Here is a 13,506-nt window from a genome sequence, read left to right on the forward strand (position 1 = left end):
GTGTCTTTATTTCCACGAAAATATTTGCTTTTGTTCAAAATTGTTGATCCATTGAGACCTGTGAAGTTTAGTGAGGAAAATAAGTGCAGTCCCTTAATTATGTACAAGTCTGGCTTGAGTTTGGATATCTTCACTTCCTTGAACTGAGAAAAGTATTCATACTTTATGCTTATAGTTTCAGATTTAATGTGTGCAGGTGTCTTCTCACATCAATGAGAAAGCAATACCTTTGTGATTCATTTGAAATCTCACAGACTGAGTTTCTTAGCATTCTTTAACTACTGAGAAACTCAGTCTCCAAAAGCATTTCCACCAGCCTCACAGATAACTACAAAGTAATAATCTCACTGCATTAAAATAAAATAAATATCATTACCATCTGTACTTTTACACATAGTTCATAATTAGCAAACCTTGAAATTACAACACATGGAAACGTCTCTTTCTTGATCCAGCTCATCTGCAATGTCTGGTTTTGCTTATTCTAATGATAACTGCAGTAAATGTGGGCACACCAATCTTCTTTTCTGGACTTTAGTAAACTGTTGAAATATACTTTAAAACTTTAATTGCATGTAATTCATAGATCGCAAACTGACTCTGCTTTCCTGCATGTAATCAAGTTCTCCAGGGTGCCGTCTTCCTCCCTTCAATATCTAATATCTAAATCACTACAATTCAAACCTGAGACTTTCTGAAAGCCCAGTATCTTTCCTTAGTATTTCCAAGGATTTCTAGACTGTTGATCCTGGTTGTCTCTTGCTATTCCTCTGAGTCATCTCTGGACATCTCATCATTAGTACTCCCCCTTGCTGCCTCAACCCATTCTGATCTACTTCACCCATTGAGCAGTGTCTGCCTTATCCCCCAAGGTAACCATTCATTCAAAGCCGATGCTGTGTTGTGTTTGCAAATCAACTTTACTAGCAATATGCAAGCAACACCAAGGGATTACAACATAGGGAAGGGAAAATTGGCAATCAGGACTTTGTATCCATGTTCTCTAAGATCATCACCACGAACATGAAAGCCCCTTATTGGCCACATCTTCTTTTGGGCCATTCTGTCCTAATCTGGAACCTATTCCTCATCTCTGTGAGAACCACTTCTATCCACCACAACATTCTCTTTCCACAGTGGTCAGTGAAAGCCTCAAGTCAGGTAACAGTGCAAATGACTCCACCCAAGAACATCTCCCTTCCATTGTACTGTTCAGAGCAATTTAGCGCCTTCTGAGTCAACCGGTAACCTCTAGATCAAGACATGTCTTTTGATTGCTACAAAGCTCATCAAAGTGTCTTCCCTAACAAAAGAGCAGGCTGTACCCCTAACTAATTCTGCTGTCAACACCCAGAACAATGTACACACACTGGAGATAGCCTCTAATCTGTCAGATTTAAAAAATTGTTTTAAAACGATTTCAAACATAGAGAGGACACTTGAATGAAGCTAAAAAGAAATCCAGGGTACTCTTGGGACAGATTTATCTATCAACTATTAACATTTTGTCACATTTATATTATTCTCTCTTTCTCTCTCCCTGTTTCCCTTCCTCCATCTCTCCCTGTCCTTGCTTCATATTATTTTTTCTGAACCATTTGAGAAAAAGTTGCCTACATTTACTCTTAAACATTTCAGTATTTTCAAAGAGAAAGGTCATCCCCAGTAATGCAGCAAGTCAACATCACGTACCTTCTGTGTGATATACTGAGAATGACACAATCACTTTTAGGATGTGCCAAAAATGCATAACCAGAAATTCATAGCCTGAATCTAGTCATGAACAAATATCAGACACAACTTCTATGAGGGACATCCTGCAAAATAATTTGTCTGTATCCTTCAGAGATGTCCTTGTCATGAAAGAAAATAAAGGCTGAGAAACTGGCCCAGATTAAAGATGACCAAGATACATGACATCTGGATTCCATGTACAGTCTTAGATTGGAATCTGGAGAAGAACAGAGAAGCAAACCACAAATAATAATAATGCCACATTACTATGGCATTTGGGAAACTATGAACTATGGATTAGATAATAATATTGTATGTTATATTTTCTGAGTTTAGCAATTGTACTATGGTTATGAATGTTAGCAGATTTTTGCATGTGAACACACATTTGCACAAAACAGCTTCAATTTCTTAGTAGAAGGTAGTCAGACCCTAGTTTTTGTAAGGCTAAGCATTAAGTGCTGAAAGAATCAAGGGAGATAGACCTCGGGGTTGTATGAAATGCTCATGCCTTTCCTCTTGGGAAAACTACTAACAAGCCAGTATTCCTAAGAAAGTTGACACTTGAGACTGTCATCTGGCTAACACTTAAGTAAACATCTTCACAAGGATGTGCTGTGGGAAGCGACCAATTGACGCTGGTGTTGCAGACAGTGAGAAGAATTCACCAGTCTAGAACAAAGAGAGAAGTAAATAGAGTTAGAATTCTTAAAATACACTTTCAGGGAATAGTGGGCAAGCAGATCAGGTATTAACTGACCATGTAGATTATAATGCTGTAGATTTATATCTGAGGCAGAATGCTACTGGCTTGGGGTTTTTCCATCACTACTGATTTCCTTATTGCTAGGGGTTTTTACTGGGGATTTCCTTACTGTCAGGGACCCAGGTGATCTTCACAGGATGAGCCTCTACCAGCTGCCCAAGAAGGGACTCTGAGAGCTCAAATACATCCTGGGGCAGGGAAAAGTGATATAAGAAATGAAGAGAAAGGGGAAAGGGCCTTCTCCTTCAGGGCCAGCAGAAATACTCAGAAACTGATTGTACAAACCTAACACTTGTTACTCAAGAGATTTCTTCAGGCTTCTTGGTTTGATTGAGCAGATTCCGAATGCATGTGGTTACTGTAAAGACACAGCATAAAGAATGAGACTGAAAACCAAGGCCTTTTCTGATCAGTTCTGTGGGAAGAGTAATATTACATGTTGCAAACCAAGAGCAAGATGGCAGAATTCAAGCTCAGGGTCTTGGCACAGCAGTTGAAGTTCATGAAATGATTTTCTTATTTACAATGAAGCCCTAGCATCACAGAATGCTCCTGGTGGCTCATATAAACATTGGCACATCAGATCGCTAAGACTCAACTCCCGGCTCTGACTTGCAACTCTGGACAAGTTACTTTACATCCCTGGATCATAAATCTGTAAAATGGTATGTCAGTTTTCTATTGCTACAAAAACAAGCTACTAGAAATGGACTGGCTGGAAACAACACAAGTTGATTTTCTTACATTTCTGAAGGTCAGGCATATGGAATCAGTTTCGGTGGACTAAAGCCAAGATGCTAGCTGCCAGCAGGTCTGCAGTCTATATGAAGGCTCTAAGAGAGGAATCCCTTCCCTTGCCTTTTATGGATGCTAGAACTGCATTCCTTGGTTCATGATCCTTTCCTCCATCTTCAAAGTCACCAGCTTAACACTTTCTCTCCTCTATGGCCTCTACGTCCATCCTCACATCTTTGTTCTCTCTGAGCCTCTTCTCTCCCTCTAATGAGGACCTGTGTAATTACATTGTACCCATTTAGACAATCCATGATAATCTTCCCATCCTCACATCCTTAATTTAATTATGTTTGCAATGGCCTTTTAACTGCACGAGGTAACATATTTACAATTTGTAGGGATTAGTACCTAGATGTCTTTGGCGAACCAGTATTCATCCTGCTAAAAATGGATTTGATAATTTTTTATACCTTAAGGGTAGTAGTGGAAAATAACAAAGTGCATGTGACATGTGGCACATATAAAATACTTTCTAAATGTTAGTTTTTGTTAATAAGACCAAGTTAAGACTGTACAAATAAATTTTTTTTCAGAAAAAAAGCCACAAGAGGCACATTGAAAGGTTTTAAACTAAAATTAATGATTGGAGAGATTTTTATGTTTTCTTCCTTATTCTGATGAATTAGCATACGCAAATTATGTTTAAGATAAAGAGTGAAAGATGTAAATACTCATTACCAGATATTTTCATTTTCTATTAAGTAAAAATATTTGTAAAAATCATGTTCTAATGCCTTTGTCTAGATCAGTAAATTACTCCTTCATCCCTGAATTTCTCTTCTTTTGCTTTGTTAATTTCTCCCTCACACAGGAGACAGAATATCTGGAACTTTTTACAGAAAACTTATTCAACTTTCATTAATCTTTTTTTTATGATGTAAATGTGAGTTTCATTATCCTATGCTTTAGCAAGAACCCTTCTTGATATAAGCAATAGAAATCTAACTCAAAAAATTTTAGGACTTAGAATTTTTCCAAAATCAGAAATGATAAATATTTGAGGTGATGGACAGGCTAATCACCCGGATTTGATCATTACACATTAAACACATGTATCAAAATATCATGCCGTATCCCATCAATATTTACAATTATTGTATTTCAATTAAAATCAAACTTTTTATTTTTCATTTTTTAATTTTTTTAAAGATTTATTTATTTATTATTTGAAAGGCAGAGTTGCAGAGAGAGAAAGAGAGAGAGGTCTTCCATCTGCTGGTTCACTACCCAGATGGCCACAATGGCCGGAGCTGCGCTGATCCAAAGCCAGGAGCCAGGAACCCTCTCTGGGTCTCCCACGTGGGTGCAGGGGCCCAAGGACTTGGGCCATCTTCCACTGCTTTCCCAGGCCATAGCAGAGAGTGGGATTGGAAGTGGAGCAGCTGGGACTTGAGCCGGCGCCCATACAGGATAAAGCACTGCAGGTGGCACCTTCCCTGGTATGCCACAGCGCTGACACCCGCCCTCCCCCCCAAAATCACACTTTCTAAAAGTGAGAAGTGGTAGTGTGGTAGTGGTGAGAATTTACATCTTGTTTAACCAGGTCAGGTACTGTGATAAGTCAACCAGATCCAACCTCAAGAAAGAAGGACTTACTCCCCTGCTGTTAGCACCTACAGAGATTGTCTCTGTGATGAGAACAATCTTGCCCAAGGTTGCTCAGGGGCATCCCAGACTCAGATCTCCCCACAGGATTGCTGAGGTCTTATATTGTTACAGCATGATCATTTAACTTCTCCTTCCACCCACTCCTGTTTTCTTATCATCGGTTTTTACCTCCAAAAACACTCCCGCATAAATCTCCTGCACACTAATCTCCATTTCATAATCTGCTTCCCAAGGAAACCCAATCCACAAGGGTAAGTGAGAAGCCAAGTGTCTCAGGCAGATCAGACTCAAGACTTCAAACATTGTCATCATATTCCTCTCCAAACCTCCCCCATGCTGTGCCAGCTACTGGCTCTGATGTTTTTTGTGTGTTGACCTAATTGTTATGCAGCTTTCCAGAACAGAGTCATGAAGATGACCTATAGCAGCATCAGGCATGCTTTTTCACAGAGAGAAAAGCTCGACTTTCTCTCCTACAGAGTCCCTAACAACCTTCTCTCTGCCAACCCCAGTGAAAGAAATTAATTGGTCTTGTTTGGGTCAATCATTTCATTTCATTAGCCATCCTTAGGCCAGGAATGTGAGGCCACATAATTCACAGATGCATGTAGCGCAGGAGCATACAGTACTAGGAGAAACAGGATCCCAGCAGAGAGAGAAGGAATGGAAATCCATTTTCACTAGCACCTGGAACAAAAACTCATTGGAAATCTCAGTGTAGTTACACATTTCTCTTTGTTCAGCGATTTCACGCATCCTTCTTGGAATGATTAGGAACCTAATTTTCCATTAGTCTTATCAAAAGGAATCATACTCAGGATGCAAAGTCAGGGAGTTTCCTGGAGACTTAGGTCTGCTTCTGTTCCACCCCACCCCCCACTCTGAGGTGTGTATAGGATTTCTCTTTTAAAGAATAATTTTAAGGCCAGCGCCACGGCTCAATAGGCTAATCCTCCATCTAGTGGCGCCGGCACACTGGGTTCTGGTCCCGGTCGGGTCGCCGGGTTCTGTCCCGGTTGCTCCTCTTCCAGTCCAGCTCTCTGCTGTGGCCTGGGAGTGCAGTGGAGGATGGCCCAGGTCCTTGGGCCCTGCACCCGCATGGGAGACCAGGAGAAGTACCTGGCTCCTGGCTTCGGAACAGCGCGGTGCGCCTGCCACAGTGGCCATTGCTGGGTGAACCAACAGAAAAGGAAGACCTTTCTCTCTGTCTCTCTCTCTCACTGTCTACTTTGCCTGTCAAAAAAAAAAAAAAGAAATATAAAAAAATAATTTTGACTAATTTAAAGATAACAGATTTCATGTATTTCATAGTCATAATTCTAAGAAGATAACCATACTTCCCACCCTTATTCCCCCCCCCCCACAATTCTCTCTCCATCCTTCCTTTCTTTTTTCCTTTCATTTTTGTAATAACATAATTTCAATTTATTTTATAATCATAAGCTTAATGCACTCCTAACCACAATGTTCAACAACTAAAAAGTAGAAAGATAACTGTTCCACAGGAATATAGACAACAGCTAAAAATAATAATCAAATCATAAGATGTCAGTTTCACCCTTATACTTTTTTGGGCTCTATATTAACTACCACATATCAGAGAAAACACATGACAGTTGTCTTTTTGGGACTGGCTTATTTCACTAGGCATAATAGTCCCCAGTTGCATCCATTTTGTTGTGAAAGACAGCATTTTTTTTTTTATGGCTGAGTGGTATTCCAGTGTGTGTGTGTGTGTGTGTGTGTGCGTGCGCATCACATTTTTTTTAATCCAGACATCAGTTGATGGAAATCTGGCTTGATTCCATATCTTTGCTATTGTGAATTGAGCTGCAATAAATATCGGGGTACAAATAACTTTCATATGCTGATTTCATTTTGTTTGAGTAAATTGCCAGGAGTGGGGTGATTGGGTCATATGGTAGATCTATTTTCAGATTTCTGAGTAATCTCCATACTGTCTTCCATAATGGTTGTACTAGTTTACATTTCCAGCAACAGTGTATTAGGGTACCTTAAGCCTGAGGCTGTTGGCCATTACTGACTACTAGAGGTGATAAGTACATCTTTAGCACAGTCTAACTTGAGACTACCAGATTGGAAGCCGAAGTGGCTGGGAGAAGATAAAATGCTAGTCAATGCATGGAGATTCAGTTTTCTACATTTTCCGTGTCTAGTAAATGGCAGTCACTCACTATTTATTACTCCTTTACAGTGTTCTCAAAAGGGAAGTTACTTTGCATAAAATATTTTAACTCTCTTTGCAACTGATCTCTCTTCCTCCAACTGTGAAGCTAGTTGGGGTTCTCAGGCTCTCAACAAATCACTACTTACAATGCTGTAATTATTTTTATAAAAGGAGAAAAAAGAAATTAAGAGAGTGGTTGATTACCTATGGAAAATATCCTTTAAAATGTTTTCTTCCTAAACTGTGGAAGGAGGGGAAAAGAGTGCTTAAATGTTTAAGAAATAGGTTTTTGTGAAAACAGGGCACTTTACTCCCTGATACATGAGTATTCATGGACGCCTTCTCATTAACTTCACAACAAAGCATAGGCTTCAGGAGGTATATAAAAATGGGGAAAGACTTGAGAACTTAGACAGGGCAAGGGAAGATGAACCATTAGGCAAAGAAAGGGAAATGGGGAAAGAGATACAGAGAAGGCTTCTGAGAGTTTGATGGAGCAGCATGCACCCCTAAGGACGTGTTTGAGAGCGAGAGCGAGAGTGAGAGAGAGGAAGAAGACATTAAAGGTGTCATTCCTTTTTTTGGCATATATGCCTCATTTCTTTAATTCTGTGAGAAAAATGAATACAGACCTGAATTACTTTGTGTATCAAAGTCCAGTCTGAAAACAGAAAAGTCAAAATTTCTGTATTTCAACAGAGGACATTTCACACCAGCAAACCGTTACATAATGGAGAATTTCAACAGGAGGTATAGACACAACATAAAGATGAACAACTACAGGAAGTGATTGCCCCCCCCCCCCAGCATTAGAGAAAATGAGAAGAAGATAGTGTAACTGCAGCTTGGAAGGCAAGATCATCTGACGGAATCTAGAACTATAGTGGTGCTAGCCGGCAAAGGCTTATGCCGCATAGGAAGGGACTGATTGGTGGAAGCTGGAGTCCCAGTGGAAATGCAGCCACTTCAGGGATGCCACTTGAAACGAAAAGCTAGGGGAAAAAGCAATCTGGCTTCTGCCTTGATCTCCATCCTCCAGTTAACCTAAACATACAGGAAGCCAGACAGCCAGACACCCTTGCAGATCTAATTCCCTCTGAAACGCAGAAGAACGAGGAAAGGGTGGAAATAGATCCAAGAGCAAAGAGGCAAGTAACTGAAACGTGTTTGGCTTTCAACTACTGTGTCTCTTCGAACTCATCTCTGTGTGGAATGGAACCATGAGACCAACTTCTCTTTTTTATTTTAAATCATTTTAAAAAGATTTTTTTATTTATTCATTTGACATACAGAGCTATAGAGAGAGAGAGGGAGAGACAGACAGAGGTCCATCCATCCAATGGTTTATCCCCCCCGCAAATGACCACAAAAGCCAGAGTTGAGCTGATCTGAAGTCAGGAGCCAGGAGCTTCCTCCAGGTCTCCCACTTTGGGGCAGGGGCCCAAGTACTAGGCCATCCTCCACTGCCCTCCCAGGCCACAAGCAGAGAGCTGAGACCAACTTCTCTTTACATAGGATATACATGATCCAAGAGCCATGCAGAAGGTCAAAGGTAAGTAAATTTCCTTGAACAGTAAGTGAAAAACAATGAATCTTTACTATTTATCGTAATTCCAGAGCCTGTCCCAAGTAGTTCATAGAGAGCAACCAAAATAAGTTCATGCTTTTACTCTTTTTTTCTTCTTTCTTTCCCTTTCACTTCTCCTATTTCTTTTCTTTTTCTTGACTCCCTGTTAGTGGTAGCTTCTGTATGACCATGATTGTGCAAGTTTTCAACTTGATCTCATAGTGTAATTACTCAACTACCCTCCTTCTTGTCATATCTTGAAGACTGAATAGCAGCTGGGGGAAATGCTGCATCTAGCTTTCTTTCCATCTGCCATATCAAAGTACTTTCATTCTGACTACGTTCATACAGTTAGCATAGAGGATGCTGTATCTCCCTAGGAACATGATTGCTGTCTGGAATGCTGATATGGTTGTTACATTGTCATTTCCTATAGTTGATGTGAAGTGATGTTGGGTGAGATTGGAACAGTCAATCTTTTGTTCTGGTATCATAGTTAAAAGTACACTTTGATGTTACATTGCTTGGAATTTAAATACTTTCTCCAGTACTCCCTGATTGTGTGCCTGGGACCAAGTAACTTCTGTGGGTCTCAGGGTCCTCATCTGTAAAGTAATTTTTTTTAAAGATTTATTTTTATTTATTTGAAAGACAGAGTTACAGAGAGAGGTGGAGACAGAGAGAGAAGTCTTCCATCTGTTGGTTCACTCCCCAGATGGCCGCAACGGCCAGAGCTGCGCCAATCCGAAGCCAGGAGACAAGAGCTTCTTCTAGGTTTCCCACGTGGGTACAGGGGCCCAAGGATTTGGGCCAGCTTCTACTGCAATCCCAGGCCATAGCAGAGAGCTGGATCAGAAAAGGAGCAGCCGGTACTAGAACCAGCGCCCATAACGGATGCCGGCGCTTCAGGCCAGGGCTTTAACACGCTGCACCACAGCATCGGCCCCTAAAGTAATTTTAATAATAGAGCTTTCTGTGTAGGAGTTAAGCCATACAAATCAAATGAAGTGATGTGTGGATGTGTGAGCATGTAGTGTCTGTATGTGAATACAGACATATATCTATATATGTATGCTCAACTCACATATGCATATGTGTATATATGCATACATATATAGACATATATATATAGCATATACAATTGGTACATAATAAGTATCCTATAAATACTAACCATTGCTATTGTTGCTTTTCTCAACAACTTTGTAAATGCTGCTCTAGCCTCTCAAAAGATATTCTTGTTTAATGTTTACTCAGCACCAAGTCAGACTAGTTGAAGGACACAAAAATTGTTAGCAGATAACTGGCTAGTGAAAGGTTAGTTCACTATGAAAAATGCCTCCTATGAATTGCAGCATTATCTCTCAGTTTTTGAAATTGGTTTTATTTTCTACTGTTTAGATGTGATTGGATCATTGTTGCTTTTTTTTTTGTTCAACTGTAATTTTTGTGGTGTAAAGATTTAAATTTACTATGTAAATAAGCTTTGTAGTTGACCAATGGTTAGCTAATTTCTGATCATAGAAAAGGAAACAGATTGCCCCGTGACTTCTGTTTTCATTTCCTTATGAGAATAAGCAGCACAGTATAGAAGTGCAGACACAACACGGTGCACCTCTGCCACCATGGGGAACTGGGTTGAGAATGAAGGACTCTCCATCTTCGTTATTGTAAGTACCAACAAGAGATAAATTATGAATTCTCTTGGGAGCTAAAATAGAGCAAAACTTTTCTATTTGTTTGAGAAATCATGTTGAAACTGATTTATTTTGTGAACAAACATCTATCTGAAAGCTGACTGAGATCCTTACTGCAAATTCATTAAATAATTCATTAAGGAATGAATGTATTTGGGGGGCTCACTTTTGCTACCTTATTTTTGAGTTCCTCAGGGTACATAATTATCCAGTTTTTCATAGAGGGAGTAAAAGATATTTCATAATAATGATCCCTGATCCTAAGTTGCTTACTAATGTTTACCTAGAGACAAATGGCCAATTGATATTTTAGACCATTTTCCAAATAACAAAATACGACTGACACAGTATGGAAATTGGCTCTTATTTCAGCAGTTACACCTAACAGAATCAAAGTTCTCACATTTCTTCTTTTAAAAAATTTATTTATTTATTTATTTATTTAAGAAGTGGAGTTACAGACAGTGAGAGGGAGAGACAGAGGGAAACATCTACCAGCTGCTGGTTCACTCCCCAAATGGCCGCAATGGCCAGAACTGCTCTGATCTGAAGCCAGGAGCTTCTTTCAGGTCTCCCACACGCACACAGGAGCCCAAGCACTTGGTCCATCTTCCACTGCTTCCCCACTCCATAATAGAGAGCTGGATGGGAAGTGGAGCAGCTGGGACTAGAACCGGTGCCCATATGGGATGCCAGCACCACAGGCGGAGGATTAACCTACTGTGCCACTGTGTCAGCCCCTCACATTGCTTTTAAAATATAAGTATGTTCTTTTCTCTGAGGTCTAAATTTGAGGTATATATGAAGTTTATAAATACTCAAGAGAGGGAAACTGAAATAAGTTACCTATACTTCTGTAAAAAAATAAACTATATTGAGAAGTATCTTTATAAGGAAAGATGCAACTGATTTTCAAATAGACATTTATTTCTGTATGATTTCTGTATTCTTTAACATAAAGATCAACTATTCTCTTAAGATGGTGGTCTCAGTGAAGCAACCATAGACAAATTGGGTAGGTAGAAATGTGATTTCTAAGTAGCTTTCCAAATTGTCAATGGAAGCATCATACATATGTCTAAAAACTTACAAAAAGAACCTTGTGAGAATTTATCATGAAATGTATTGAGTCTAAATTTTAGAGATAGAAATTAGGGGCACAAATAAAATAAAAATAAAATATATTTTGTTATTAGAGAACATATTTTATTCCAAACCAATGTTCTAATGCAATGCAGAATTTTTCTGAATATTGAAAACTATAAACTTGATTGCTTATCACCATTTAAGAGATTATTCCTACAGAAGACAAGTTGAAATTATATTTTTAAGCTCTCCAATTTTTCCCAGGAAATTCTCTTCTTTTGAATTATGCACTCATATATTTGGAAATGAAGACTTAGCTTGGAGAGCTAGAGTAAGAAAGCATGATCAGGTCAGGAAATTGAGGATTTGCTTTAGGACCTTCTTCTTTGTTGGGAGAGATTGTTCTCCAGCATCTATGGACATTTAATACCTTCAAAGCAGTTAAGCGATTATCATTACAGAACTGAAGGCAGAGGACAGGGCAATGTCACTAGTTGATAAAAATCAATGCCTGGACTGTAATGAGCTATCACAGTCTAGAAAGTGCTTTGTTTTTAAATCCCATGCTCCTCATTCCCTCACTCCTGCTAAGTATCTCCTCCTTCAAAAAATAACAAGTAGAGAGGAGGGTTAGGAACAGAAGTAAAAGAAATAAGATAGACTGATAATAACCTAGAATACTGGCCAAGTAGTAAAACAATAACAGTAATACAGAATAGAAAGATTACAGTTATAGAAAAGAATCTAAGCTGGTTAACACCCATTTTGGTAACCACCTTTGTCAAAGCCTGGATTTAGGGAAGTCCTGACCCATATCTGACTCCAGTTGTGGTAGAGGCTTTTGTCTTTTAATTAAACATGTTTCTAACTGACATGATTAAAATTGTGGTAGAGACCTTCCCAAGGTCAGAAAAAGAAAAAGGGAGGCATCTGTCCTGGGAATGAAATGCGGCTGTTATCTGCTTGCCCATGAATGCTTCAACTGTAGTTATTATCTGCGCATATGTAACCATTTCAGGTTCTGCTTGCTAGCACAGGGCAATGATGTTAACCCTTGCCACACAGCATCATCAGTAATTATGTATGCATGAGCAGAGTTGTATCAATTCCTGTGGCCGCCATGTAACATTAGAATAGTCAATCCAATGTATGCATGTAACCATATAAGGAAGAAAAAGAGGCTAAAACCATATATAAGAAAATACTCCTTTTTGTCTGGGGCTCAGGCTATTAAATAAGATATTCTATCTGGGCCTGATGCCAGGCATAAATAAACAAGACTACTTCCTTTTAAAAGGCCTTGGTGTCTTGTCTCTACACAAATCCTGCTACACAATCTTGTGTGGAATCTGCCTGTTGGAACATGAAAACTTCATGTAATTATTTCTGTTTGTGCAGTTCGTTTGGCTGGGGCTGAACGTCTTCCTCTTTGTGTGGTACTACTGGGTTTATGCTTTTGGAAAGAAGTATTATTATACTACAAAACTTCTTGGGGTAAGTATAAGTTCCATTTCCTGAAATATTGTCTGGTTCACATATCTAGTCAAACATTTCTTGTTCCTATTTTAAATAACTGTTCTGACCAATCCAGACAGCACTATCTGTCTCATTCCCTCCAATGCACCTTAGTGGGCAAGAGTCTCTTGAGGTCTTTTAGTATGGGACAAACAAAAGTGTGGTAGAAGGGGCTCCCTTCTCAAGAACCACTTGCCATTATTGTGTTTAAAGGAGAAACACAATATACTAACTCTGGAATGGAAGGCCAAGTTGGAGCAATCCATCCTGGGTTACACATGTGGGAAAAATGGAACTTCCCCTATTTTCCAAGTCATCTGATTCCTACCACGTTTATGCACAAACAGTCCTGCTCTGGGTGACATGTTGTGAAATAATCTTTAGAAAATTGACATCTCTCTACATTTGGAGATTTTGAGGAACTTCTTCAAGTTCCTTGTGTCCTTCAGTAATCTCAGTTTCCTTGAATGTCAGTCCTCTTCTTCATGGCAAACAAAAATAATTACAATTGCAACTTCCCCAGAACACAGCTTTTGTTATGTCATGCTGA

At 39.3% G+C, this 13,506-nt stretch overlaps 1 protein-coding gene and 1 long non-coding RNA gene across 2 annotated transcripts in view; one reads left to right on the forward strand and one right to left on the reverse strand.

Moving 5' to 3' along the window:
* Positions 1-901: 901 nt before the first annotated feature.
* On the reverse strand, positions 902-2,860 carry LOC138847510 (uncharacterized). Its single transcript, XR_011385352.1, has 2 exons — positions 2,786-2,860; positions 902-2,406 (listed from the first exon to the last, which is right to left on the reverse strand). It is a non-coding gene; the product is annotated as an uncharacterized lncRNA (long non-coding RNA).
* Positions 2,861-10,233: 7,373 nt separating this feature from the next.
* CYBB (cytochrome b-245 beta chain) overlaps positions 10,234-13,506 on the forward strand; it is a 36,282-nt gene continuing 33,009 nt past the window's right edge. The window contains exons 1-2 of the mRNA NM_001082100.1: positions 10,234-10,328; positions 12,840-12,935. Of these exons, the coding sequence (NP_001075569.1) occupies positions 10,284-10,328; positions 12,840-12,935 (141 nt within the window). The 5' untranslated portion in view covers positions 10,234-10,283. The remainder of the gene's footprint in view (positions 10,329-12,839; positions 12,936-13,506) is intronic.

This window comes from Oryctolagus cuniculus, chromosome X (genome assembly GCF_964237555.1).
Source record: "Oryctolagus cuniculus chromosome X, mOryCun1.1, whole genome shotgun sequence".
In the NCBI taxonomy this organism is placed as follows: Eukaryota; Metazoa; Chordata; class Mammalia; order Lagomorpha; family Leporidae; genus Oryctolagus; species Oryctolagus cuniculus.